The sequence below is a fragment of the Sciurus carolinensis genome, chromosome 13 (genome assembly GCF_902686445.1).
Source record: "Sciurus carolinensis chromosome 13, mSciCar1.2, whole genome shotgun sequence".
Lineage (NCBI taxonomy): Eukaryota > Metazoa > Chordata > Mammalia > Rodentia > Sciuridae > Sciurus > Sciurus carolinensis.
The window spans coordinates 2153895-2181035 of record NC_062225.1 but is presented as its reverse complement, the minus strand read 5'-3'; the positions used below and the strand labels follow the sequence as shown (position 1 = coordinate 2181035).

Sequence of the window (27141 nt, the reverse complement as noted above, 5' to 3'; positions counted from 1 at the left end):
CAAGTTCAAGGCCAGCCTCAGCAATTTCTCGAGGCCCTAAGCAACTTAGTGAGACCCTGTATTAAAATTTTAAAAATGAAAAAAAAAAAAGGGCTAGGGATGTGGCTCAGGGGTTAAGCACCCCTGGGTTCAATCCCTAGCAGAGTTATTCTCTTAAATGATCTCTACCAGCCATTACCTGGCCTAAACCAGGGGTCTTTCATGTGTGTGTGCTCTCAACCTAGCAACATCTGCACCTTCTGGAAACTTCTTAGAAACACAAATTCTTGGTTCATCCCAGACCTACTGATTCAGAAACTCAAGGCATTGAGTCCATCTTTTTTTTTTTTTTTTTTTTTTTTTTTTTGTCGACCTCCCAAGTGATTCTAATGCACATTGAAGTTTGAAAGTAAGTCCTAGGGTCAAACTTGGGTCATTGCATTCAACCTGTGAACAAAAAACAAAATCAGAAAAACGTCACATTTATGTCAGGATTTTCAGCCAACTAAAACCTTCTCCATGCTTATCCCGTCTCCTGTGGCAGTTGTCACAGGACAGCAGCAGATATAAGAAGTCATGTTAAGCTTTGTGCAGTAGAAACTCAAGGTCGAAAACAAATAAACCCTAAGCTCCGCTTTCTCAAAGGCTGAGACTGGATCAGGTAGTCAAGGCAGGAATCGGACCCCAAGGTTCTTTCCACAGTAACACAAAATCATTCAGAAGTCAGAAAAATTCAGTAAAGCCTCAGAAAACTCACACCTCAGGGGCCAGCGCGTGGCTGCATCTTTCTGGGCCGGATGATGCTGGCCAATGTGTGAGGAGCCTCCTGGCGTTCCTGAGGGTCTGGGTTTCCGAGGATACTGAATCAGCCCGTCAGGACAGTGAGATGGTACCTGCATGACTCACACTGGGGAAATGCCGTCGATATTTTTAAATAGGCAAAATACAGGCCCTTGGCTTTCAGACACACTGCCTCAGAGGAAGGGACCCGCACCTGCGGAAGCCTGGCATCCGGACACAGAGCTCTTAGCACAAACACCTAAGCCCCTCGCTGCACGTGCAGCAGAAGTTCTGGAAAACGGGGACACAGCTGGACTCTGCAGGCCTTGTCTGTTTGGGCGACTGCCCGGCGCCCCCTTGTGTCCAGCCTCTGGACCCAACAGAACCAAAGGGCAGTCATGATGGCGGCTGGGACAGATGCTTGGTCAGCGGGCCAGCGTGAGGGCCACGCGGTCCACCGTCTGGGCTGTGCTGAAGGCCCCCTGGGCTTTGCTCCAGACCTAGTGGGAAGCCCTTGCTGGACAGGCTGCCGAGAACAGGCGAGGTAGCAGCCACGCCCAAGCTTGCCCAGTGGCCTCCACTGGAAGAGGGGTGGTTGCGTTCCTCACGCTGGGGTTTGGCCAGCGGGCTCTTCTTCCTGATGTACTGCCCAGGGAAGAGGCTTATAGCCTTTTGTTTCGTTCTAAGGGGAATGAACTGTTCTGCTAAAGACCCCTGGGGCCCCTGAGGAGAGGTAGAGAGGTGATTCGGAATGTGCTATGTCCGTGGGTGACGAGGGACCCTCTGTGCCCTGCAAAGGCACTTCCCGTCCACAGTCCCAAATAGGTTTCGCTGGCTCACTCAGGAGGCCTGGCCTCCCCTCCTCCTCTCCCGCCTGTTCCCCCGACTCATACCCCCTGGGTTCTGATCACCTGCAGGTGCATCACCAAATCATGCCCCTGGTATGAAAAGATCTCTCCTACCTAGGCCACAGTCCCTTCAGCAAAGGACTGCACACCAATCCCATACCTTCCTGGTCAGCTCAGGCCACTGAGCAGCTGGGTACCCAGGGAGCAGCTCCAGTCTGAGCCTCAAACTTGGGGTGCATCCTGGCTCTTTCTGGTGTAATCTGGGTCTGGAATGAGTCATCTGAATCACGTCACTAAAGCTCTCTCTTGCCTCAAAGCCCACACTCATGCTGTTACCCCGCCTGGAACGGCTTCCTCCCTTTCTCCTCTCTAGCACCTCTTCACCTTCAGTCTCGGCTTCGACTTTCCAGGAGCCCTCCTGGGATCCCCTGACCAGGACCTGGCCCCCTCCTCTGGTTGCAGAAGTGACCATGATAGATGTCAACTGACTGCTACTTTGGGATCCTGCTATAACAAAACCCATGAGGCAAGAGCAGGCGCTGGGTCTGCCTGATTTACCTCAGCCACTCTGGGGCCTCCTACAGTGGCTGGTACATAGTAGGCACTCAATAAAAGGGGTTTGATTTGATAAATGGGCTCGGAATGAAATAAAGACAGAGGCCCGAGCAGGAAGGCGGCGTAGGCTGGCCGTCCACACACTGCTGGGTGGCTTCGGCCTGGCATGGCAGTCCCGGAGCCCATGAGGATGCCCTGGTGAGGCCTCTGTCCACCATTTTGGGGCTCTGGTCAGTCAGGGAGAGAAGAAACCCTGAGGGTCTTTCAAGCAGGACACCCATAGTCAGGGCTGGAACCTGCTCTGCCCCAGCTCAACCAGAGATGCTCTGGATTTATTCTTCGGTGTTTGTGATTAGGTTTAAAAACCTGCTTCTGTGGTTTAAGAGGAGAAAGAGAAATGGGAAAACCACTGCTTTCATCCTGAGCCTCATTTCACAGAAAAGGAAAGGAAACCCGGGAGGAGAGGGGTCTTCCCCAGGGACACCCAGCTCAGTGCCAGGCTGGGAGACCTGAATCTTTCTCCTTTCATGCATTCAGAGAGGTGGAAATGAGGGATTGGTGTCTGCAGTGAAGGGCTTGGGGTGGGAAGGAGATAGGACAGGCCCCAAGTGTCCCCAGATCATGATGTGCCCCTCTGGAACCATCACGTCGCATGGGGCATGGGGTCTGAGCGTCAGGAACCACTGGTGCCCCCGTCCTGGGAGGTGGGAGGGGGAGCGCCGGAGGGCCTGAGGGGGTTCGTGTGGCAGGGTGCCCGGGGGCCAGTTCTTCCCCACCTGCTGCCTGGTCCTGACCACTGTCCCCGGGGTGTTGTGTTTTTAGGCCACGGCGGGCTGAACCAGCTGGGAGGGGCCTTTGTGAATGGCAGGCCCCTGCCAGAAGTGGTCCGCCAGCGCATCGTAGACCTGGCCCACCAGGGCGTGAGGCCCTGCGACATCTCCCGCCAGCTCCGCGTCAGCCACGGCTGCGTCAGCAAGATCCTTGGCAGGTAAGCACGAAGTTCACCATGCCCCACCTCGGGGCAGGGCGGCCTCCCGAGGGCCCAGGGCCCAGCCTCAGTGCTGGGACTGGAACCAGGCATAGTGGCACCTCGGGGCCTCGCCTACCACAGGCTCCTGTTGTTCCCCGTCCTCACTCCCTTCTTCGCCCATTCCTCCTTCCTTTGGTCTCTCTCCTTTTATTCTTTACCCCAAGTCTTGTTTTCGGTAACCGCCTTTCCTTCAGGACGGGAGAATCATTCCCAGTCCCTTCTCCTGCTGAGACTTCCGGAAAGGGCGCCCGGGGAGGGTCGCACGGTGGAGCGGCTCCTGAGGGCTAACTGCTGAAGGGAGAGTCTGAGTTTGTGCCCCGCGACAGGACAAGGGACTGGTCTGGCGGGATGCAGATGTCCAGGCCCCAGCTTAGGCTCTGAGTCAGCCCCTCTGGGAGCCAGGCCGGGATGTGGGATTCTGTGGAGGTGACCAGGCCACACTCGGGACCTCAGGACCCATTAACCTGTAAGACCAATGTGGTGGTCCTCAGCCCTAGCTGCCCCCAAAGAAACTAAAACAATGGCGAGAAAAGGATGAGAGTCTACCCTCCAGCCCTGACCCATCTCGGGGACTGGGTACATAAGTAGCTGCCTTGGTGCAACCAGGGTTGGGAACTACTGACCCGGAGGTCCAGGAGGGGCCGGGGCAGCGCAGCCTCCCATATGGTTCACCCTGGAGAGCCCCTTCCACCAGAAATACCCCTGTTCCATGCACCTGTCGCCTCCTCCACCCCATGTGGATTCAGGGGGATTCCAATGCCAGGAGGCAAGGGGGTGGCTGGAAATGAACCATGGAAACCCTGACGCCCTGCCCTGGGCTGTCAGGGAAGAGTGTGGCCTTTGGCTGAGGTCAAGGAGAGGGGATTCCCGAGATGGGCTGGCGAGTCCCAGAAAGGAGATGCTCTCTGGACAGCAGCGACCAGCACGGGGGGTTTTGAAGAGACAGATTCTCCTCCATGGCAGGGGAGGGTTTCTGTAATTTGGAGGGGAAGATGTCCTGACCCAGGCCACCCATCTGCCAAAGCAGAGAGGGGAGCAGAGCCTGACAAGAAGGTTCAGCTTGAGGCATGGGACCTGACCGGGGATCTGGACTTCAGAGTCCAGGGGGAGCAGCTTCGAATTGAACCATGTAACCTGACCGATAGTCAGTGGGCAGGGGTGAGAGACGTGGCTCAGACTTGGACGGGAGCAAAGGTGAACCAGCAAGACAGGGCAGGGGCCCCAAGAGCCCGCTGGCTTCCCAGGGAGATGGACCCCAGATGGCCAAGAACATCAGTCAGGCTTCAGCCAGAGAAACCGCCACTGTGAAAATGCAGCTCACACCAGACCCATGCCAAGATGCCCCTCCTTACTAGGGAAGCCTCTGGTGCCCCACCAAGGAGCCATGCAGGTGCAGGCGCAGGAGCTGGCCGGAGGCAAGGGAAGGAGAGAGCCGGGAGCCGTCCCTCGCAGAGGGCAGCACAAGCCTCCCCAAGCCAGGGAGGCAGGCTCCGGTGCCGAGGCAGCCTCGGGGCATGCCTCCCTCCCACACCCTCCCCAGAGGCCCGACAGGAGTAAGGCTCTGGCTAAGTCCCTGCCCAAAGACCCCACCTGCTTATTGGGTAATTCTTTGGGGTTCTCTATTGGAGTAGGTACTACGAGACTGGAAGCATCCGGCCTGGAGTGATAGGGGGCTCCAAGCCCAAGGTGGCCACCCCCAAGGTGGTGGAGAAGATCGGGGACTACAAACGGCAGAACCCCACCATGTTTGCCTGGGAGATCCGAGACCGGCTCCTGGCGGAGGGCGTCTGTGACAATGACACTGTGCCCAGTGTCAGCTCCATCAACAGGTGAGAGACCACAGCCTCTGGCCGGGGATCTGCGATGGTTGAGGGGAGCTAGCAGGGGCCCCACCCAGAGGGCCTTGCGCTGCGGTCAGGCAGCAACCCTCCACCCGGCAGGTGCCCTCCCAGCTCCTCTCTCCATGCTGGGGGCGCCCTCCCCCTGCCAGGGTGACCTATCTGCAGCTGCCTTCCTCAAACACCACATCCTCTTTCATTCGACAGAAGAATCTGCTCGAATGGGTCATTCCCTGACCTGCCCCCGGTCCCCCTTCAAGCATTGGGTCATTGGTTCAGCCCTTCAGATAGCGACCACCTCAGTCCCGCACTTACCCTTCATCCGTTCATTCACCCATGGCTTATGACCAGCAGGCCCTGGAGACACAGCTGTGCAGCTTACAGTCCAGTGGGAGCTTGGACACACATCCAGCACCCACACAAACATCGTGAAAATGCAGCTCCGAGTCCTCTAAGGACGGGAACCTGAGGGCTCATGGACTAGCACAGGGTGACTTACGGGGGTTATGAAAGGCTTCCCCTGAGCAAGAGGCAAGCAACAGAGGACAGCTGCCGGCTGAGCATCGACTTTCAAACCCCAAAAGCTCTGAGACGGCACAGGCAAAGGCCCATGGCGAACAGGGTCTTGTACAAGAAGCTAAAGAAGAGCCAGTAGGCAGAAGGGAAGGGAGTCTGAGGTGTGCTGAGGGGCTGGTGCTAAGCTCAGACTCTGCTTTTGACCTCTGAGCAACGAGGAGCCCTTGGCAGATTTTATGCAGGAGGTTGGCTTGCATTTCAAAAAATCTCACTCTGGCTACAATAGGGAGAATCACTTGGTAAGGGTCAAGAGTGGGTGGGGTGGGCCAGGAGCGACCCTGGAGGGAGACAACCCCTGGCTGGAGAGGTTAACAGGTCAAACCCACAGAACTCGGGGACAAGCTTGCAGATGTTAAGCCCCATCTGCATTTTCCTTGAGTGACATGAAGTGGGGGGAGGGGTTGGGGTAGGTACTGGTGTGAGGAGTGAGGTCATGGGTTTGCATGTGGACTAGCTGAGTTGAAAATGCCACTGAGATAGTGAGTGGCATGTCCAAAGGCCACCGATGTGGGGCGGCCCGGGGTCCTGTTTCCTCCCCTTTCTCCAACAACGTTGTCCTTTTACCTCCCAGAATCATCCGGACCAAAGTGCAGCAACCCTTCAACCTCCCCATGGAGAGCTGCGTGGCTACCAAGTCCCTGAGTCCAGGACACACACTGAGTGAGTGCTGGTCTGGACACTCACCTGAGCCCTGGCACACACCCCCACCGCATCCCCCCAGGAGCCCAGAGATGCTTGCCCACACGGTGGGCACCCCGCGCCGGCGTGGGTAGAGCTGTGGTTGGCACAAGCCTGTCTTGGTTCCCAGGGAGGGTTCCTGAATATGGAGAGTGGGAAACCGCAGGCCCCCCAGTGAACTCCAACCGCCACCAGGGCTGGGGTCACAGCAAGGAGGGCCGGTCCCTCCAGGGTGGCAGCAGGGGCAAGCCCTGACCCTCTCCCTCTCACCCCACTGCAGTCCCCAGCTCAGCCGTCACGCCCCCCGAGTCCCCCCAGTCGGACTCCCTGGGCTCCACCTACTCCATCAACGGGCTCCTGGGAATCGCCCAGCCTGGCAGTGACAGCAAGAGGAAAATGGATGACAGTGAGTGCCCTGGGGACGGGCGGGAGGGCAGCGTGCCGGGCGCGGTGGGGCAGGCTGGCCTTACAGCCCCGACGTGCGGGCTCAGCACGGCCGCCTGCAGGGTCACAGGCCCCAGACCTGGGAGCCTGGCTCTTCACCTCCCGCGGGAGAGGTGGCCGGGTCCCCTGAAAGCCTTCTTCCCGCCCGGGGCCACCAGGTGACCAGGACAGCTGCCGGCTAAGCATCGACTCTCAGAGCAGCAGCAGTGGGCCCCGGAAGCACCTCCGCACGGACGCCTTCAGCCAGCACCACCTGGAGCCCCTGGAGTGCCCATTTGAGCGGCAGCATTACCCCGACGCCTACGCCTCCCCAAGCCACACCAAAGGCGAGCAGGTGAGACGCTGGGCCCAGCCCGCAGGGCTCCTGGGAGTTGCTGTGGAGGCTCAGGGCGCCTGGACTTCCCTGGTGCTCCGGCATCTTCCTCTCCCGAGCCTCTCGCCTGCCCTCACTGTAGCTTTGAGCCTGGCCCTTTAAGAGAGGGGGCACAACGGGGGGGGGGGGGCGGGGTGCCACCCCCCCACCCCCAGCTGTGAGGGCCAGATCCCATCTCTGTCACTGGCAGGTGGCCTTCCCTGATGACCTCAGCGCACTCTGGCCCCACCTCCCCTTGCACACCCATGCTCCGGCATTACTCATGTCCCCAAGCATGCCACCCTCGTCCACACCTCTGCCCTGGCACACCATGTGCCCTCCGCGGAGAATGCCTTTCCTCCTACTTCTCCACCTGGAAAAACACCCCTTGGCCGTTATGACTCAGCTCCACGGCCCGCTGCATGAGTCCACCCGCCCCTCGGATGTGTCTGTCCCCCCTGTGGCTCCTAGGGGCTTCTCAGGGTGCATGGAAATGATCTAGTGGACACGGCTAGGCTCAGTGGGTTTCTGGAGCTGTGGGTTTCGTCCCCAGCACCTAAGATTGTGCGCCTCTTTGAAGAGCTACTCGGTAAAGGCTGTTGAAGGAGAGAACGGGCGCACATGGAGAAATAGGGAACCGTGAATCTCGAGCTGCTGGGGGCTTTTCTTTCCAGTACCCAGGACAGGTTGGCTTCTGGGAAAAGCTGACAGAGATGTGAGAGGGCCCTCCCGAGGCCAGCAGAGCCTCCGCCTTGCTGGCAACCACCGCGCTCTGGCTTCATTATTGTCTGTGGAGCCTGGAGTCTCTTTCTCCCCTCACCCAAGTCCGCCAGCTGAGGAGCATCTCTGGGGTGTAGGCTGTTACCCCTGTGCTCGCACAGATCCAGCAGGGAGGCGAGCCCATACGTGTGTACATACGCCTTTAAGATCTGAGTAGGACAGTAGGGGTGATGCCAGCGATCAGCTGAACAGTTGCCAGTGGCCGGATGGGCTGCTGGCCCCCTGCCAGCCCCACAGCTGGGCAGGCAATCTGCGTCAGCGATTTTATCAGCCTTGGCTGTGACAGTGACGAGGGGTGCAGAGTAAGCTGGCCACCAGCAGTCCTGGGAGAGAGCCTGGGTGCACATACGAGGGTCAGCACGGCTCCAGGAGGGGACAGGGCATCCATGGTGGCCTGCAGGTGCCCTCTCTGTGAGAGTAAGCCTGCAGAAACCAGAGCGTCAGCTCCGGCTGCCCTCGGAGAGCAAAGGACCACCCAATGACACCTGGCACCTGCTGGGTCCCAGAACCATTTCCTGGCTCCAGCCTCAGCCCCCAAAGGACCCTGCTTGGTTACAGAGAGCCCCCGAGCCCTGCTGGAGAACGTACCTGGGAACGAGAGGCTCTCAGAACTAGAGGGACCTCAGAGACCACCTGGTCGTCCTTCCCCATTTGTGTGGAGATAGCCCCAGCCGGGGGAGCAGGGAAAGGCTTAGGGAAACAGATGGCTGCGGAGCTCAGGCCTGTCAGCCCCGATCTGTTCAGATGGTGCCACTTTACCTGCTTGGCGATGGTGCTTCCATATATATCCTGACTTAAAGGAAGACTGAGCAAAAGCATTTGAAAACCTTCAAGTTGCTGCCACCATGCAGCCTACAGAGGAGGAAACCCAGCCCTTCACAGTGCCTGTCAATCACTCCTTCCCTCAGTCACTCACCTGGCTGGGTGGGGAGGGGCACAGAGAACCCAGCCTGTGCCCAAGGCTCCCTGGGTCTGAGCCCCTGCCTTCCCAGCCTTCGGTGACTGATTGTGCTGCCAGAGTGACACTGTGTTCTCTCCTATGGGCACAGAGAGGCCCTGTGGCTTGGGGATCCAAGAGCAAAGCACAGATTCTCACACTTGACCTTAGCATGGGGCAATGACACCAGCCTGGAAAACCAGTAAGGGGGAAAAGTTCAACAGAAACTTCTGGTGGCCTCAGTCCTGGTTGTTATTTCACTCCAGACCACCAGCAGGAGCCCAGAGCTCTTCCGCTATTTTACAAGCCCACCAAGAAGCAGACCAACAAAGCATGAATATCATGATGCCAGAGACCAAGAATCTGGCAGCTTCTGACTTTTCCCCAAACCTCCAAATAATATCTATCATAACTACTTATTGAGCATCTGTTGTCAGCAAGCATTCTGTGATGAATGTCTTATGTAAATACGTATACAATACCTCATTTAATCTCCACATCAGTGAAGTAGATTCTAGGGTCCCTACTAACACAGGGGAGGAGATCAAGGCTGCAGGAGGTCAGGCAGACTAAACTCCTTGGCTTGCCTGAGTTCTGAATCATGGTGCTGCCCTGCCCCCATCCAAGTTCAATCCCAGAAAACAATCCAGTCATTCCTGGCGTGCCTAAGCCATTCAAAATGTTTGACTATTTTTTTTTTTCTTTTGTCTTCATTCATTGAATAGTCTGTGCTGGAGACAAGAAATATTTTGAGTAAATATCTTGATATCAACTCAACTCAACCATAAGGCATTTTAAACTTTTCTTGTACCATCTAGAAATTGGGTATTCTGTTCAATTTCATGAAGCCAGGCCAGGCTCTACGCCCATGCCACCCTGCATCTGGGTGGCCCCCTCAGAAGGCACGGAACCAGAGCACCATTTAGTCAGTAATTGCTGCTACATGCTAATGGTGCCCTGGTGGCCTCCAGAATCGCCTGCAGCTTCCAAAAGTGCCAGGCATGCGCAGCGGCTCCTTGGGGAGCCCCGCTTGATGGAAATCACTGAGCGAGAGCCTTCAGTCGAGTTCTTATGTAAGGCGGAGCACATCTCGATTTTGGTTCCAGTGTCTCCTGCAGGGTGTGTGCAGGGTGTGTGTCCCTCCCTGGTGGAAGGTAATCTCCTGCCTTTGGTTGAACAAGTTCTCTTTGGAAGGAGCACCTTAGGCCATCCTGTGTTTCTGCCTGGGGAGGTCAGTAGGAATCTTAGAGTGAGGTCTTTGGAAGAAAATCCCCAAGCACCTGATACAGAGATTTTTCAAACAAAATTAACACCAGAGTATCTTTCAAGCTGAACATGTATGCTTCTCTTTGCTTGGCTTTGGAGAGACCAGAGCACCTAGGTCAGCCTCTGATGTCCTAGGTTTAGTCCTGATTTCAATAAGCAAAACTGGGATATTTACCCTCTGTGGTTCAGCCTCTACATGTACCAAACAGACTGGCTCTTGTCAAGGCACTGGGGAGGAGGACTCCCTGTGATTGACAGGCAAACCCCCATGTCAGCTCCTGCAAGTGTAAGAAGAGGTCACTGATGTATCCAGTTTAGGGCAGCAGCTGGCAGCAGGTGCACTGGAATCTGAATCCTACCTCCACCCCACCTGGGAGGGTGTGGAGTTTCTAAACCTCTCTGCGCCTGCATTTTTTATTTGGAGGTGGATAAATTAATAGTGGAGTGCAGGACTCTGAACTACCTGTTCCAGGCCCTTGGCATGGACCACGCCCAAACCATGTGAGAAGACAAGGGGAGTCAAGTGTCCCGTTAGGACACAGTTCCCTAAAGGACACTGGCCATCCTGTACCTGGACTTTTATGCCACCAGCCAACCTTGAACTCTGGGGCCTGGAAGGGGCAGCCCTCACTGTGGGCTTTGAGTTGCAGAATAGGAATTCATTAAACAGGTCACTCGGAGCGGGGCATGGCAGGAGCCAATGCGGAAAGGGGCCTTTCCTGGGGAGATGGGAACCGCCACCTCCAGAGAACGGTTGCAGGCTCTGGAGAAGCTGGCTTGCCAGGGCCTCTCCGTGCCCTGCTGATTTCTTTCCTCCCCCAGGGCCTCTACCCGCTGCCCCTGCTCAACAGCGCCCTGGAGGACGGGAAGGCCACCTTGACCCCTTCCAATACGCCCCTGGGGCGCAACCTGTCGACTCACCAGAGCTACCCCGTGGTGGCAGGTAGGATGCCGAGGCTCCTGGGCCACTAGGGCCCAGCTGCGAGGGCGGCTGGAGGGCAGGGGAGGGCAGATGTGGCTGGCTGTCAGGAGGAAGGCGTCTGCGGCCGGCCGGGGGCGGCGAGGGGGCTGCCAGCCGGGCCTCCAGGGGCCAGAGGGCGTGCCTCCGCCTGCCCCGCCGGGCCTCCCGGCGCCCGCTGGGGACGAACGGCTGCGCGCCCGCGGCCCGGCGCCCCTGCCCGCGCCCGCCCGCCGCGCCGCGCCCGCCGCAGTCCGCATCCATGGCTTGTCGTGCATGTGCCCGCCCCGCCATCTCACACCCCTCTCTCCTTGTTGTCTCCCTCCCTCCGGCAGATCCTCATTCACCCTTCGCCATAAAGCAGGAAACCCCCGAGCTGTCCAGTTCTAGCTCCACCCCTTCCTCTTTATCTAGCTCCGCCTTTTTGGATCTGCAGCAAGTCGGCGCCGGGGGCCCCGCGGGCGCCTCGGTCCCGCCCTTCAATGCCTTTCCCCATGCTGCCTCCGTGTACGGGCAGTTCACGGGCCAGGCCCTCCTCTCAGGTACGACAGGGAGGTCCCCGTGCAGGTACGCGGGGGGAGGGAGGGCCTCGGGCCGGCCCAGGTCCCCGGCCACTCCTGGGCCAGCGCCGTCCCTTCGGAGGTGGCGCGCGCGGGCGCGCGGCCTGGACAGGCTCCGAAGGGACAGGCGCTCTGGGGGTGCCAGGAAGCGGTGCAGTCCCCCCAGGACCCCGTGGAAGAGCAGGGACCCGAAGGCGAGGAGCCAGGTGCTGAAACTGGGGACATTTGGTCTTGGTCTTAAAAAAGCAAAAAATAAAAAGAAGGGGAAGAGGAAAACCACTTAGGGCAAAAGGCAGTGCCCTCGAGGCCATTTCTGGATCAAAGTCTTGGAAAGGAATGGGACCAGCCCCAGCTGGGCTCCCTCCATAGTGTGCCATCCCGTTCGCTCAAGGCAGGGCTCCCTGAGGATGCTCCAGCATCTATCAGCAGGGCAACCTGGCGCAGATTGACAGGTAGAGAGGTGGAGGCCTGGTGGCCGCCTGTCGGAGCTTCATCTGCTGTGGACCATTGAAAGCGAGATGCACTTTAGAGTCACTTGGAGCAAACCTCACCTTGCACTGAGGACCACAGGGCCCAGGAGGAGGCCTGGGCCCTTCTGCAGATGGGAGCATCCCAGGGCCAGACCTCAGGTTCTCTGTCTCGCTGACAGAAGGACACCCACCTGGCCAGCCAGGGCCTGTGCAGTGCCTAAAAGAGTCCAGGCTTGTCTTGGGCACAGACAGCTCCCCCAGTGAATTCTGAAGGGCATCTGCAGAAATGAACCTGTTTCAGGCGTGGACCAACCAGGGAGAAAGCCAGCCAGCCAACATTCAGCTCAGCACAGGACACGTCTCCCTTATGTCTCCAACATTTAGCTGTCTCCAAGGTGTACAGGCATTAGGGACAGAGAGAATGCCTCTCTGCCCTCTGTGCCCAATTGGACCACCCTGAGATGCTAGAGCAGAAACCAGGGCGGGAGGACAAGGGGACCTGGAAGAGAGAAAACCCAGAGTCAGGCCATCGGGACCAAGGTTTTCAAACATGTTGGACCTCTCAGGTTGCCTTGAAATGAAGTCTTTTTTGGAAACCGGGTATCCCAACTAGATCAGTGAAGAGCTGGGCTGTTTGAAGTAGGCCCTGCCCCTAGAGACCCTTGGACTTGAAACAGCCCTACTGGAGGGCCATGACCTCTACCAGCCCAGAGAGACCTCTGACTCAAGTCTGTGGATCCTTTCTTATAACCGATCCTAGGTTTTCTCTCTAGCACCTGGACTTTTTTCCCTTCCCTGTGCATTCCTACTTTAAGTCGGGAAGTCCTCTTGGTGAGGTGGACATCTGGAGTGGGGCAGAGAAGCAGTGTTGAAGCATCCCAGGGCCAGACCTCAGGTTCTCTGTCTCGCTGAAGCGAGGGGAAAACTGTTGACTCAGTTTGCAACTTCGGGAGAATGAAGTCAGCAGAGAGGGGTCATTTGTCTTGACCGAATGACTAAAGGAAAAAAACTGTGATCTGAGTGAAATTGTGTCAGACAGAAAGTGGAGGAGGAAGGGGAGGACAAGTAGAGGAGGCTCGTGTCTGCTGTGGGGTGGATGGGGTCAGTCACCGGGCCAACTCCTGAGCCCTGTGGGAATGGCAGGCCGGGGGTGGGGCAGTGAAGAAGCAGGTACAGACCAGGTTTGCTGATGGGGAGCAGTTCTTCCCTGCAGAGACGCATAACAGGGCCAGCTGAGAGGGAAGGACAGATGGCAGCTGGACACTTGTACATTCAGAGCATGCACAACAGCCCAGAGCCAGTTCCCTGACCCCAAGGCCCCCACACTCTCTCCCCTCCCCAGCACCCTTTTAAGGCTGCAAGCAGTCAACCAATGTCCCTCAGCTACAGGACAGGCAGCTTTTCCAGCCCCTGGGATAAGGCAGCTGGCAACAGATACCAGGTAGTCCCCAGCCAGCAGGCAGCCAGATATGCAGCATTGTCCTGTCCTGGCAGGTGACCACAAGGCCAGGCCCAGATGCTGCTGAAGTCCAGGTGTGAGCGCCCATTGGACCAATGGCTGACTCCAGGGCTGGAGATTAAGCACAGAGGCAAGGGCCCCAAGAAGAGCAAGTGTCTAGGCTCAGAGGGACTGGGGTCCAGGTAGGTGGCTGAGAGCAGGAAGCAAGTCACAACTGTAATTCACAGAACCATGCTAGTCCTGCAGCTCAGGGACAAGGCAGATGATGGGGGCCACTGTGCCAGCTCAGGGCAGTGACCTGGAGCTGCCACGCTGTCCAGCTGAGGCCCTGATCAAGGTTGGACCCAGACCCCTAATGCGAGGCTGAATCCTGGTGGATGGGGAGGGGAGGACAGGAAGGGAATGAGCTCGAGTCAGGCAGGCTGCAGACCTAGAAGAAGTGAAATTTGGAAGAAAGGAAAGGAATCTGGGACCGAAATCCTCTTAAGAAGTACTGCAGAAAAACTGCAGGGTGAGGAGCAGCCGCCTGCGAGCAGCGTGACCTGCATGAACCTTCCAGGGCCCCCTCTGCTCTGTGACCCCGAGGGCCTCCTGCCTTCTCCTGCAACCCTTTACCTGCTTCCCCTGAGCAGCATTCCAAAGCCGGTGGCTGTTAGTGTGACGTCCAGGGTGACTTCCCTTCTGAGTCCCAGCTTCCAAGAAAGAGGAAGCACTGGGGAATAGATGGCCCCTGAGAAGCCCGGCGGGCCCCTTCTGATGGCCCAGCACGTGCCAGTGCCAGTCCCCACACTTGCCCTGCCAGCCACATCAAGGCCATTCTGGTCCTGCTGCTCCAAGGCTGATGGCAGCTCAGCTGATCAGAAAGCTTGAAGCTAGGTTTTATCATCAAAGAGCTCATTACCCTCCTCCATTCTTTTGTGCAAAATTATATTTAGTCCTGCCAAAGAGATTTCTGGGTTGCCATAATTCTCCATGCTATCAGAACAAGATAAGGAATTGAAAAGGGGTCACGCAGAGGGCAGACATCAAAGGGGGCAAATGAAATAGTCTCAGGTCACCTCTACCCTCTGCATTCCTCCGGCTAAGGTCTTTCCCACCCTGCTCTGCCTCTCCTGGGGTGCTGGAGATGTCTTAGAGGACCCCGTCTCACAGCCAGCCGACACGGGCCTGGGCCTACGTCAGCTTCTTAAAAATAAGGGCACACTAGAAGTGAGTTGAGTGCAGAGGAGGTGGAATCACACAAATTAATGATGAAGAGTCTTAAAAAAGAAGGTGTGCTAGGCCACGATGGAGCGTCTCAAGCTCATGGCGTCTGTTGCTTGGTTTCTAAGAAGGAAGCAAGGTTCTTAGCTTTCTGGAAGGAATATTATTATTATTTACCAGTGCTAGGGGTGGAACCCAGGAACCAAGGGCTTGCTAGGCAAGCACTCTATCCCTTTTTTTTTTTTTTTTTTTTTTTGTGGAGGGGACCAAGGACTGAACTCAGGGGCCCTCAACCACTGAGCCACATCCCCAGCCCTATTCTGTATTTTATTTAGAGACAGGGTATCACTGAGCTGCTTAGTGCCTCACTTGTGCTGAGGCTGGCTTTGAACTCGCTATCCTCCTGCCTCAGCCTCCTGAACCCCTGGGATGACAGGCACCCGGCAACTTTGTTTTTTAAGGAGTTGGGGCAGAGTGTTGTGGGCTGTTATGACAGGTCAGGGCAGCAGAGTTTGTGTGAGGGCCTCCTGGAGAAAGTTTTCCAGAAGGGCCAGGTTTCATGGAGGAATGCTTGAGGAGTCTGTTCTGGAATGTGATCCAGAAGTCTCTACCATGCTAGGAGGAAATTAGGGGACTACCTGGAGAGGAACGTTAAGATATCAGAACATAGGGGAGGGAGGACAAGGAGTTCCATTCTCCAGGGCAGTGTGGGGGCGGCAGTGTGGGGGCACGTGCTCATGGGGTGGAGGTGCTTGTGGGTTCGACTGTGGCCTAATGCAGTCTGTGCCTGGGTTCTGCCCACTACACAGCACAGCTCCAGAAACCAGAATCTAGGGATGGAAAGCCACAGGGTGAGGTCTGGAGGTGGGGAGTGTGGGACCTCAGGCCACCAGGGCCAAAGGAGCACTAGCAGACAGGTGGCCTGTGAGCCAAGACTGGTCCCCACCACCCGTCTCCAGTCATGGCAGATACAGAGGCTCTCTCAGCATCTTTCTTAACCCAGTGAGCTGGGAAGCCCCTGCCAACCAATCTTAGATAAGGCGAACCCAAGTTATAAGCTCTCACCAGGTTAGCTCCTGTGTGACAGGCTGGGAGGTGTGGTTTGCAGGGATTAAGTGCCTTTTTCCCCCGTCCACATCTGGATCTAGAGGACTCTCCCCCACCGTCCCCCTCGGTGGGGGAGGAAGAGGGAGGTGTCAGTCCTGGTGGGCCACACCATCCTCTTCCATCTCTCCCCAACGCCACCCCTCTACCTTCACACCTTTCCTCCCTCTCTCGGTCCCTGCGCCTGCCGGGCGCTTCACCCGGGGCCACCGGGCATGGCAGGCTCCTGCACGGGAAGCTCAGCCTGTCTCTCCTTCCCTTTCTAAGTCTGCTATGATTCCCTCTCCTTCCCTCTCTTTCCAACCCTCCTTTGAGCCTGTCATGTCAGGTGAACAGAGCCCACCTCGAGAATGCCAGTGAGTTCCACCCTGTTGGGTCAGACACGGCCAGACACTGCAGCGAAAGTCAGACAAACTCGAGGGCGGCGAGCAGGCAGAACCTTCACACGGCTGAACGGCAGACGCTGGCAGCTCATTTCAAGGAGGGCTATTCTAGGTCCACGCACACGTGGCCCTTTCTAGGATGAGCCCCCTGCCCCACCCAGAGTCCCTCTGGAGCCTAAAGCCTGGGCGTGAGCTCAGTGATGGCCTCAGGGTAATGGTAATCTCGTGCCTGAGGCTTATCTTTCCCATTCCGCATGAGATAAACAGGATCAGGGCACACACGTGGCTGGCCCAGGGGCACAGAAGATTAGCTGCAGAAGTGGGGATGAGGACCCCAAGTCCTCTGATCCCCAGCCTCGACCTCCTGAGGAAGGGCACAGGCTGAGGACGCAGCGTCTTGGCCACTGACCCCTTGGGCCAGGCAACACACGCCATGCCAGCCTCTTCCCCGTCGTGACTTAGTGCCTGGCCTTGATAAATTGTCATCCTTGCTCTCTGCTCTGTCCCCAAGTGCAGAGAGAAGTGCCCGGTTCACAGCACTTACTCAGGATTTGTTGGGTGCACGAGCTGTCCTTGGGGGACCTCCAGAGTGAGAAGACAGGGAGAAGAGGTCACTCCCTTGTCCATGGTGTGGACAATTTACTGGGGTCCATGGACGAACCTCCCGTCCCTCATTACCAGGCACCCCTTCAAGGGGCTGCTACATGAAGCCCTCGGGCACCCGTGGGTAGAAACCTGGACTAGCAGTGCCACTGAGGAGGTGGACCTGGTAAGTTGGTGGACAGGGCTCACGCGAAGCCTGTGGACGTCCTGGGAGGAGAAACAGCCCCCATGAGGGAGGCAGAAGGCACTTGGGTCAAGCCGTCATGACCTAATGCAGAGGTCTGGACCAGGGGTGACGTTACCCACCTGTGACGCATGGCATTCTCAGGAGACACTTGGTTGTGTCACACAGGACGGGAACTGCTACTGACTCTGAATGTCTACAGTGCACAGGACAATCTCACAACAAATAATTAGCCAGTCTAAAATACTGATGTTATGAGATTGAGACCCTGTAGGCATCATGAAGAATCGGAGGACCAAATAATTCATCATACGATGGCAGCTCAGTGAGAGTGAAATGGACGTTAGTAATAAATACGCTGGGACGCGGTCAGCACCTGGGCCCACCTGGGCAAACCAGGATGTATTGTCTCTTTCACAAGAACCTTGGGGTGAGGCAGATGCTGGCTGGACCTGCAGAACCTAGGGGTGATGGAAGAGGGGAGCAGGTGAGGGATCCTGGTTGTTGGGCAGGGGGTAGGTGGGAAGAAGGTCACCAGGTCACCTGAGACTCCTAAATGGAAAGCTTTCACTTCCTGATACAGAGGAGAGACTGAGCCAGGGAGGGGGGTCTTCACAGCTCCCCTCCTGTCACCAAGGTGTGGGTCAGCCTCACAAGTTACAGTAACATCTGTGTCACTGAAAATGTTTTCATTTTGTTCAGAACTGCAGTTTGCAGGTGGAAACTCATGGTCACACATGAAAGCTGACCGTCTGTCAGCCACCTCTCCTGTCAGGTTAGGGGTGGGCAGCGGGTTTCAGATCCCTTGCATCTCTGATAGATCATATTCACCTGGAAGGCCAAGTCAAGGGGTGGACTCCCCGTCTCTGGTTCAGTGGAAGAGAGGGTGATGGTTGATGGTTAATGTCTACTCTGAGTCCTCCAAGCGGAAGCTGAAGGTGATGCAGTCAGTGGTCCCTGTGCATTTACTCGGTTGTGCCGAGTGCTGTCCTGGACGTGGGGCTGATGAAGACTCATGAACCTAGCCCCTGGCCTCCAGGACCGTGACATTTTTGTGGATGAATAAAATCACATTCATGGAGATAAAACCACTGGAGAAGAGGGTCCAGAACTGTGCTGTTCAAGTGCTTGCTGTGTGGTGAGCCTCTGTCTGTCAGAGGCAAGAGCTTGGGCACAGGGGAGGAGTGGGAATGGCGTCAGGGCCTTGCTGAGCTCAAGGAGAGAGGAGCCGTGGAGCCCAGGCGCCTCCCTAGACCAGCTGATGACTCTGCTGTGTTTTTCCAGGGCGAGAGATGGTGGGGCCCACGCTGCCTGGATACCCGCCCCACATCCCCACCAGTGGACAGGGCAGCTATGCCTCTTCTGCCATCGCGGGCATGGTGGCAGGTAAGGGGAGGGGCTGCGTGGTGGGGCCACCGCAGAGGGGACAGGAGACAGACCGAGTCCCACGCGTAGGCTTGCCAAAGGGCACTGAAGGATGGTGGACCCGAGGGGCACCTTGTACACACCTGGAGAAGAACCCAGTGCCCTCGGGCTCCTTCACCATCCCCAGCTCGGCCGCTCGTTCCCAGATCTCCCATAGCCCACCCTGATGAAAAGGGTGGGGCTGAGACAGGCCCATGTTCACATCCAAGCCTCTCACTAATTCCGTGGGTGCTGATGGAGCACACTGGACACAGCTGGTTGAACTTTGACGCGTCTCAGTCTCATCCCTTCTGAGATCTGAGCATGGTTGTTGATGACGATGATGGTGGTAGTGATAATGATGAAGAAATGGTTGACATACATCCTTCCCATCCCACACTCAGGCAGCCTGCATGAGCAGGACCCAGGTTCCCAGGTTCTAGGTCTCAGGAGCCAAAGGGCAGAGCTTTCGTCCTCGGTTAGACTGGCTTAGAATCTTCATACCAGCCATTTGGGGTTCTTTGCCAGTTCTCATCCAGCGTGACCCATAGTGTCAAGGTCTGGACAACTGAGGACAAGGGGGTTTCTTTGAGAAAGTCTCATCTGGGAGCCATGTGCGACAGACCCTGGGAGGGATGGGCTAGAGACAGTTCTGCCCAGAGAGGTCCAGGAGACTTTAGATGGCGGAGTTCGGAGCATGAGCAAAGCCCACGCCAGCTCTGGGCCCGCTTCCCGGCTCTGCACCCAGAGACTCGGCGCGTCCTCCCGAGCCTACTTCCCTCTGCTGACCACCCTCCCGGGCACCCTGTGCAAGGCAGGTGGGCTGGGCTCTCCTGGGCAGAGGAGGGGCAGGGGAGGGAGGAGGGAGGGAGGCCCAGTGCTCCCTGGGAACCTGCTGAGCTGGCACTTGTTGCCGCCTGGTTACCGTGGCGATGTGCTTAATGCAGCGTTGAAAATACAGAATACTGACTCCTCTCTCCCTCCTGGCTCCGGACTCCCTCCCTCCCTCCCTCCCTTCCTCTTCTGGAGCGTGAAATGAGATTGGTCAAGATAAAAAAGGAAAAGATTCGGTTATTTTTTTAAGAGTGTGGATAATGGGGCCTCTCAATCAAAATCCCAGGCTCCAGCCTGCTCCCCCATCCCCCTTCCCACCCCTCCACCTTGCCCTGCCGCCTGCTCCGAGGAGGAGGACACCGAAGAACGAGGTTTTCCTCTTAATTATGAATCATTCCTTGAGGGCAGCCCAGGGCAAGGGTTCCTGGGGCCCAGCATCTGACCTGGGAGGTAGTTGGAAGGTTTGAGCTTCTCATCAAAGGCCCCAGGTCTTTTCCAGAAAGGCCTCATCCAGAGCCAGGCTGTACGCGTGTGCATGCACACACACACACACACACACACACACACACACACACACACACAGGACCACACTGACTACAAGTGGATTTTGAGTGGAGGGGACCCGCCTTGCACATGAAGGGCCTCCCAGTCTGTGCTGCATGCAAATCAGTTTTCAGAAAATGCAGCACTATTTAAATAAATCAGCTGCTGTGTAGGGTGTGCTTCTATACACACCCTTGTGTGAATGAATTCTTAAAAGAATTTTGCTTTTGTAGAAAAAATATGTGTCCATCTCTTACCCCTGCTTGTGACCTCCCAGTCGACAGAAGGGGGATGCCTTCAGTTAGAGTCAGTAAACTCATCAAGCACCTACTGCGTGAACGTAAGTCCATCGTAAACGTTGAAGTAGGGCGTGCCTCTGCCATTCTCCAGTCCACGTGGAGAGGAGGACGTGGTCACTGGTCACACACCTGTGCATGCTTGGACCTCCACACGCCTTCATGTCCCAGAAGTCTTTACCGTAGACTAGGAGGCCGATGGTTCCCCTACTTTACAGGCGAGCAGACTGAGGCTTAGAAAAGCCAGTGGCATGCTCAGGGTCCTTACAACTCTAAGCAGCTGAGTTGCTGAAACCCAGATCTTGTGATTCCAAATCTAGGGCTCCTTCCACTTCAACACACTGCCTCCAACCACCCCAGAAATCAACGTAAGCTTGGGAAAGTAGCATGGGAAAAGGGTCAGAACGCCATCCCTTGTGTCCACTCACTTTCCATTGTGTCTTCTCTCTCTCTCCCTCTCTCTGTATCTTTCCCCGTCCTCTCCCTTCTCATTTATTTTTATTTTTTGGTTCCAGCCCCACTAACACAATGGCCCTCATATCAGTTCTAGAGCAGAACCAACATCTCCAGATGGATGGGTCCATCCAGCAAACTATTATCTTTCCATCCATCCTGCTACCTGTCTGTCTAGGCATCCTTCCATTTTTGAGCCATCTTTCCATCCATATATCTTTCTGTCTATTCATCCACCCATTCTCCCACCCCTCTATTCCTCCATCTACTCATCCTTCCATTTTTTATCCATCTTTCCATCCATATATCTTCCCATCTATCCATCCCTCCACCTATTCTTCCACCCATCCATCTATCCACCCATTTACCTTTCCATGTATCTAATTTTCCATCCATCCACTCACTCATCCATCTATCCATCCCTCCATCTGTTCAACTACCCATCTTTCCATTCATCCATCCATTCTTCCATCAGTCCATCTGGCCATTTCCCACATATCCCTCCTTTCATCTGTCCATCTTTCCACCTGTCCTTCAGCACCTTTCCGTCTCCATGCTTTTGTCCATCCATCTAGCCTTTCCTACATCCATCTTCACATTGATCCGCCCATGCATCTGTCTCTCTGTGTATTCACTCCTTCCTGCCTCCATCTTTCCACCTGTCCATCTTTTTGTCTCAGTATTTCCGTCATCCACATACCACCCATCCTTGTATCTTTCCATCTGTTCACTACTTTTTCACTTAACGAATACTAGTGAGATTCTGCTGTATGGGATGGTAGGGATACAGGAGTGCTAGTGAGATTCTGCTGCATGGGATGGTAGGCATACAGGAGTGCTAGTGAGATTCTGCTGCATGGGATGGTAGGGATACAGGAGTGCACAAAGCATATTCCTCTGTTCATGGAGCCTACAACCTCACAGTGGAGAGAAATGAACAGTGAACAAGTCAATGAGTGAATGAGCCTATACCAGAAAACGTGATGGTTCATAAAGAGCCACAGGGAGAAGAGATAACTGCTTTAGATTGGATGATCAGGGAAGGCCTCTCTGAGAAGGTGTTCAAAGTGGTCAGCCAAGTGATAAACTGGGGCTGACCATCCCTGGTCCCAGAAGAACAGCAAGTGCAAAGGCCCTAAGGCAGGAAGGAACTGGCTTAGCATGACGGCACCCAGAAGGAAGGAAACCATATCAAAGAACAGTGAGCAACTGGGGAAAGCACTGCAGGATGAGGAGATGTCAGTAACAGCAGGGCCAGGTTTTAAAGGACCACTCCTCAGACCTCTGGGAAAACAGACTGTAGACAGTCAGGAGGGAAAGCGCAGAGGCCAGTTAGGGTGGAGTTGCGGTCGTTCTTGCAGGGGATGCCAGTGGCTTGGACGGTGAAGGAGGGGAAGAGACACCGATGATGTTTTGGTGGTAGAGCCAACACAAGCTGCTGGGGAGCTGGCAGGAGGGATCAGAAAACAGAGGCATCATGGAACACTCAGACTGTGGTCATGGCAGACTCCGTTGGTGATAGCGGGAGACTCGGGAGGAGGAACTAGTGGGTCTAATGTTAGGATTGCCACACCTACGACACGCCCAGCAGGCAGGAGACCTGCCTCTGAAGGCAGAGGAGGGTCCTGGTGAGCCTGATGTCAGCCACTGTGCGGCCCTCTTGTTTCACATCAAGGAATTAGATGAGTGCACGTGAAAGAATAGGAATGGAAGTTCACCGAAGGCTCCCACACCCTCAGGGGGCTTCTCCAGCATAATTTAGAGTTCTGACAGAGAAAGGACCAGCAAAGAGAGTGAGAGGCAGTGACCAGCAAGGAGCAGACCAGGAGTTTGGGCAGTGTGGAACCCAGAGACATGGAGGGAGTGCTGAGCTGAGAGCTGGAGGACATAAGCAGAGGCCATGGGGCAGAGAGGGGCTGATAGCTTGGGTGGACTCTGGGGTTGGAAGAAGTTGGACTTTTTGTTTATTATTTTTTTGGGGGGAACTGGGGATTTAGCCCAAGGGCTTTTTATCCCTGAGCCAAATCCCCAGCCCCACCCTTTTTTTTTTTCATTTTGAGACAGAGTCTTGCTAAGTTGCTTAGGGCCTTGCTAAGTTGCCGAGGCTGGCCTAGAACGTGTGATCCTCCTGCCTCAGCCTCCCCAGCCACTGGGTGGGCACGTGCCACCACCCTGGCAAATTTTTTCCAGGTAGAAAATAGCAGAGCATGATCCTAGGCCAAAGGGAGCGATGAGTTAGGAAGGGAGAGGCCGCTAAAGCAGGAAAGGGGGGCATGTGCAGGAGCCAGGTGGAAAGGTGAGTGGGTGGGATGCAGAGGAAGGAGGACAGTTTGGCCTTCAGAGGCGCAGGACGTTTTGTCCTCCCTGGCTGCAGCAGGTGGGCAGATCTGGTGGTGGGAAGAGGCCACACCCAGGAGTGTTCGTCCCAGCCCATCCTCCACCCGGACTCCCCTGGGGCTGAGGCACAGGTGCACAGTGAGTGCGTTAAATGAATGAGTAAGTGCGCGGGTGAGTGGATGCATGAATGAGTGACAAAATGAGGGCAAACACAATGTGTTTTCCGTCTCTCTTCCGTGTCCTTTGGAGCCTGCAGTGCTCAGCTTTGGTAGGGTGGGGTGAAGGCCAGGGCAGGGCCATGCTGTGAAGCCAGTGTGGAAGGACCTGAGACCAGGGAGAAGGAGGGTGCCCGCAGTAAAGGGAGCAGCTCAAGGGCCGGTGCACGCCTCCATTCCTCCTGACAAGGCTTCTCTGCAAGGAACAGCCCCCGCTGGCCCCAACCCAGCTCTCAGACCGGTTGCATGACTGATTTGAGCCTCTGTGGAACTTTATTTAACACTTGTTTCTTGGGAGACTAATTAAAAAGCTAACATTTATTGAGTGCTTCTTATATGCCAAGCGTGATTATATATTATGTATCGTCTTGTTTAACCCCAAGAGACAGGGGCAATAATTTGCCCCATTTGACAAGAGGGAAACAAGGCTCAGAGAGCCTAAGTGACTTATCCAAGTTTTTAGAGCCAGGAAGTGAGAGATGGGGATTTGACTTCAGACAGCCTGGGAAGAAGATGAGGAGCTGCAGAAAGCACTTAGCTCACAATCGCAGATGAGTTTCCAAAAGGCTATGTGGACACCCACTGGATCTCAGGGTTGGCAAGAACCTGACTTTGTAAATGACATTATCTCATAAGTGATAAAGTAACTATATGGAATTAGGGTCAGGAGTTCTAAGGTCAAGTCCTGCCTTGCCATTATCAGCAGTGTAATTTGAGGCAAATTACTTAATCCTGCTGCAATCCAGGGTCCGAGTCTATGCACTGGCTGTGTGGGTGCGTGCCACATGGGGCGGTTGTGGAAACAGGAGGGCTTCAGTCCCCCCAGTGCCAGCGATTGTCGTCCTGGGGGCAGCCCGACCTTGCTGTGCCAGAGATTTCTGAAGTAATTCCTCTGGGAAATGATTCCTGTGGGGAAGCATGGATCTACTCACAGCAGGAGGTGATCGGATCTACTTTGTGCAAATAAACTCATGCCCTGGGTTGGCTGAAAGTGGTGACAAATTCTCAGAGTAAGTTCCAGAACACAGTGTCCCCAAGAGCTGGATGCCCTCCAGGCTCCTCCCTCTTCTCCTGCCTCAGTCCCCAGCACCTCCTGTACATAGAGGGACACACCCTCCACAGACCCCCTCCTGGGGAGGCTAGCGAGAGGGTTCTCAGTGTTCCGCTGCTGGCGCCTCTTCCCTGCCCCTGCCGTGGGCCCCTCTGCAAGGCCCCTTGTGCAGAAGGTCCAGGCAGCCGTGGAAGCAGGGCTAGAATCTGGGCCCTCCACCCCCAGCACAGCTTCCACACTCCACCAGGCCCTCCAGCTGTGTGAGCTTCTGCAGGTCCCACAGCCTCAGTTTCCTTATCTCTAAAATGGGGCTAGTAACAGTGTCTGCCTCCCGGGGCTCTTTTGAGGGCTGCGGTGTCCTGGTGGGTCAGGGCAGTACCTCTGGTTCCTGGAGAATAGGGCACTGCCCCCGAAGACCCCAGACCATGCAGTTCCCCTCGGGCTGCTGGAGGGGCCTCCCCACGCCGCCGCTCACCCACTGCAGCCCCAGGCCCAGCCCCGACTGGGAGCCTCGTCCTCACAGGCCTCTCTCCTGTGCCTCCACAGGAAGTGAATACTCTGGCAACACCTACGGCCACACCCCCTACTCCTCCTACAGTGAGGCCTGGCGCTTCCCCAACTCCAGCTTGCTGAGTAAGTCACGGGCCAGGCGGGCCCTCTGCTGGGCAGGGCAGGTGAGGGGCACAGCTAGGCCTGGAGCGCTGGGAGGCCCCAGGTTGGACCAGGGCCTGGGGAGACCTGTGTCCTTGTGGCAGAAGACAGTACAGGAGGGCAGTCTTTGTGGGGAGAAGGCAGAAGCCAGGGCCTTCCCGGCTTTGATCTCTCTCCTGCTCCCCAAGGCCCTGAATCTTTTACCTAAGATTCAGAGTTGAGGCCTGGAGGGGAGGGCAAGGGTGGACCCAGGAAAGCCTGAGAGGTCTGCTGGCCACCATGGCCACGCCGATTCAGCCCCGCCAGCCCACTCGGCTGCCCGTCTTCCTTGGAGCTGATTTCAGAACAGTCCTGTCCCTCATCAACCACCTAAGTGGGTCACAGATATTCCTGACTCAGCACCAAAGCCCTCAGCAGGAATCCTCGTCCCTCCAGGTTCGCCACATTCGGTTGGAGAACTGGACAGCGTGCAGGGTTGAGGCCCAGAGACTGGCTACAGCGAGCTTCAAGGCCGCTGTCCACACCTCTCTGGCCACAGGACCCTGGGCTGGGGAAAAAAGCAGGCCCATGGTGGGGAACTTGAGGGTTCCCCCTGGGGCTTCCCCGAGTGCTGGCCTTGAGGGCGTCCGAGCAGACCTGAGCCAGAGAGAAGCAGTGGCCGGCCTCGCAGGCACCACGGTCCCCAAGACCTCTGCTGCTGTTACCTCTGGGCACTCCAGAAACCACAGGAAGGGTGCTGCCCGGGGCTCTGTTTGCAGATGTCTGCGACTCCAGGCCACCGCTTCGTTCCCCTTGGCCAGGAAGGACAAGGGCAGTGGGATGTGTGGGGGCTGCGGGTCGGGGTACCCTCCTGCTGAGCCCCCCCAGGCTGCCAGCCAGCAGGTGCACAGAGGCCACTGCAGGCCCCCAAGCCCAGGCCTCCTTGGCCACTGGGACTCTCACCCTCTGGGCATTTAGAGGAAGATCCTGTGACCTGCAACTGTTGGGCAAGGCTGGTGCTCGACTCTGGGGCTCCCATGGGCCCCTGCTCCCTCTCCCTGCCGCCAGGGTGTTGAAGGTCAAGCTGGGGAGGGGACCAGCGACAGACGGCTCTCACTCTGGCCAGCAGCTCAAAGGCGGGGCGGGAGAAGGAGGAAGCAGGCTGCAGAGGAGTTAATCTTTGATGATCAGATCGCGGGGTGAATGATTAACCGCGCTGTCTTAGAGCTCAGCAGATGCGGGGAAGGCCCGCCGCACCTCCCTCTGACCGTCAGTGTTGTTGTTTCTTCAACGTGTCCAGGTTCCCCCTATTATTACAGTTCCACATCAAGGCCGAGCGTGCCGCCCACCACTGCCACGGCCTTTGACCATCTGTAATTGCCATGGGGACAGTGGGAGCGACCAGGCAGCAGGAGGACTTGACCTGGGACAGGCCCCAGAGAGTCACACAAAGGAATCTTTATTTATTACATGAAAAATAACCACAAGTCCAGCGCGGCGGCCACTCCCTGTGTGGTTAATGTAATCAACCGCGAAAGACAGGATGACCTTGGAGACAGCCAGACTGTCCTCCAGGACCCCTTAATGGGGGCAGGAGTTCAAGGGAAAGAGGACCATCCCGTTCCGAAAGACAGAACTAGAGAAGAAACCTTCCCTGGCTGGTAGACACCAAAGAAGAGACGAGAGAGCCCCGAGGAGCCGGAGGGGGCCCAGGTGGGACCCGCGTGGCTGTGCATCAACTCGGTCCAGCAGACGTGGACTGTAAGCAAGTCCTCCCGCCCACAGGTCCAGCCCGCGCCACGGCGGCCCCCCAACGGGCGCCCCATCCCCTCCCTCAGCCTCCGCGGTGGCCGCCTCTTCCTGCTGGTCTCCCGGGCATGGGCTGCTCCTCGGCCACCCCCCACCCGTCGCCGACTGACCCCCGTTCCACCTGCTGCTTTGCAAGTGCCAGCCTCTCCTCCGGCGGCTCATCTCTGTGGCAGCCGCCATCCGCCAGACCAGCCAGAAGCCCGGGCCCTGGGAGGTGAGGTGTGGCCCTGCCCAGGGCAGAACCAGGCCGAATGGCGGGAAAGGCCAAAAGAGGACACTCCCCTTCCCGGCTGCTCCTGCCAAGCCCCGCGAGCTACCTGCAGCCCTCCTGCGGCAGCCAGAGGACACCTGAGGCAGCCCGAGGCCCAACTGTAAATACTGTAAAGGAAGCTCTGGTGGCCAGGCTTCCCTCCTCCCACCCCTAGACTGTGGCCTCTGAGCGAATTGTCTCCCAGCACCTTGGGCTTCTCTCCTTGATGCTTCTTTCTTTTTTAAAGAAACCCGCCATTACCACATGACTCAATAAAACATTGCTCTTCGCCTCAGGCTTTGGGGTTGGCTGGGACTGGGGCTGGGCTTCCT

General features: G+C 56.5%; 1 protein-coding gene across 6 annotated transcripts in view; it reads left to right on the top strand.

Annotated features, from left to right (window-relative positions):
- Pax8 (paired box 8) overlaps window positions 1-27105 on the top strand; it is a 52762-nt gene extending 25657 nt beyond the window's left edge. The window contains exons 3-12 of one of the 6 annotated variants that reach the window (XM_047522618.1): window positions 2985-3150; window positions 4824-5021; window positions 6178-6266; window positions 6565-6690; window positions 6887-7062; window positions 10886-11006; window positions 11357-11563; window positions 18272-18373; window positions 24667-24753; window positions 26051-27105. In XM_047522618.1, the coding sequence (XP_047378574.1) occupies window positions 2985-3150; window positions 4824-5021; window positions 6178-6266; window positions 6565-6690; window positions 6887-7062; window positions 10886-11006; window positions 11357-11563; window positions 18272-18373; window positions 24667-24753; window positions 26051-26127 (1349 nt within the window). In that variant the 3' untranslated portion in view covers window positions 26128-27105. Of the gene's footprint in view, window positions 1-2984; window positions 3151-4820; window positions 5022-6177; window positions 6267-6564; window positions 6691-6886; window positions 7063-10885; window positions 11007-11356; window positions 11564-18271; window positions 18374-24666; window positions 24754-26050 lie in introns of all 6 variants that reach the window. The other 5 variants (XM_047522617.1, XM_047522621.1, XM_047522620.1 and 2 more) reach the window with 5 other exon arrangements.
- The last annotated feature ends 36 nt before the right edge of the window (window positions 27106-27141 follow it).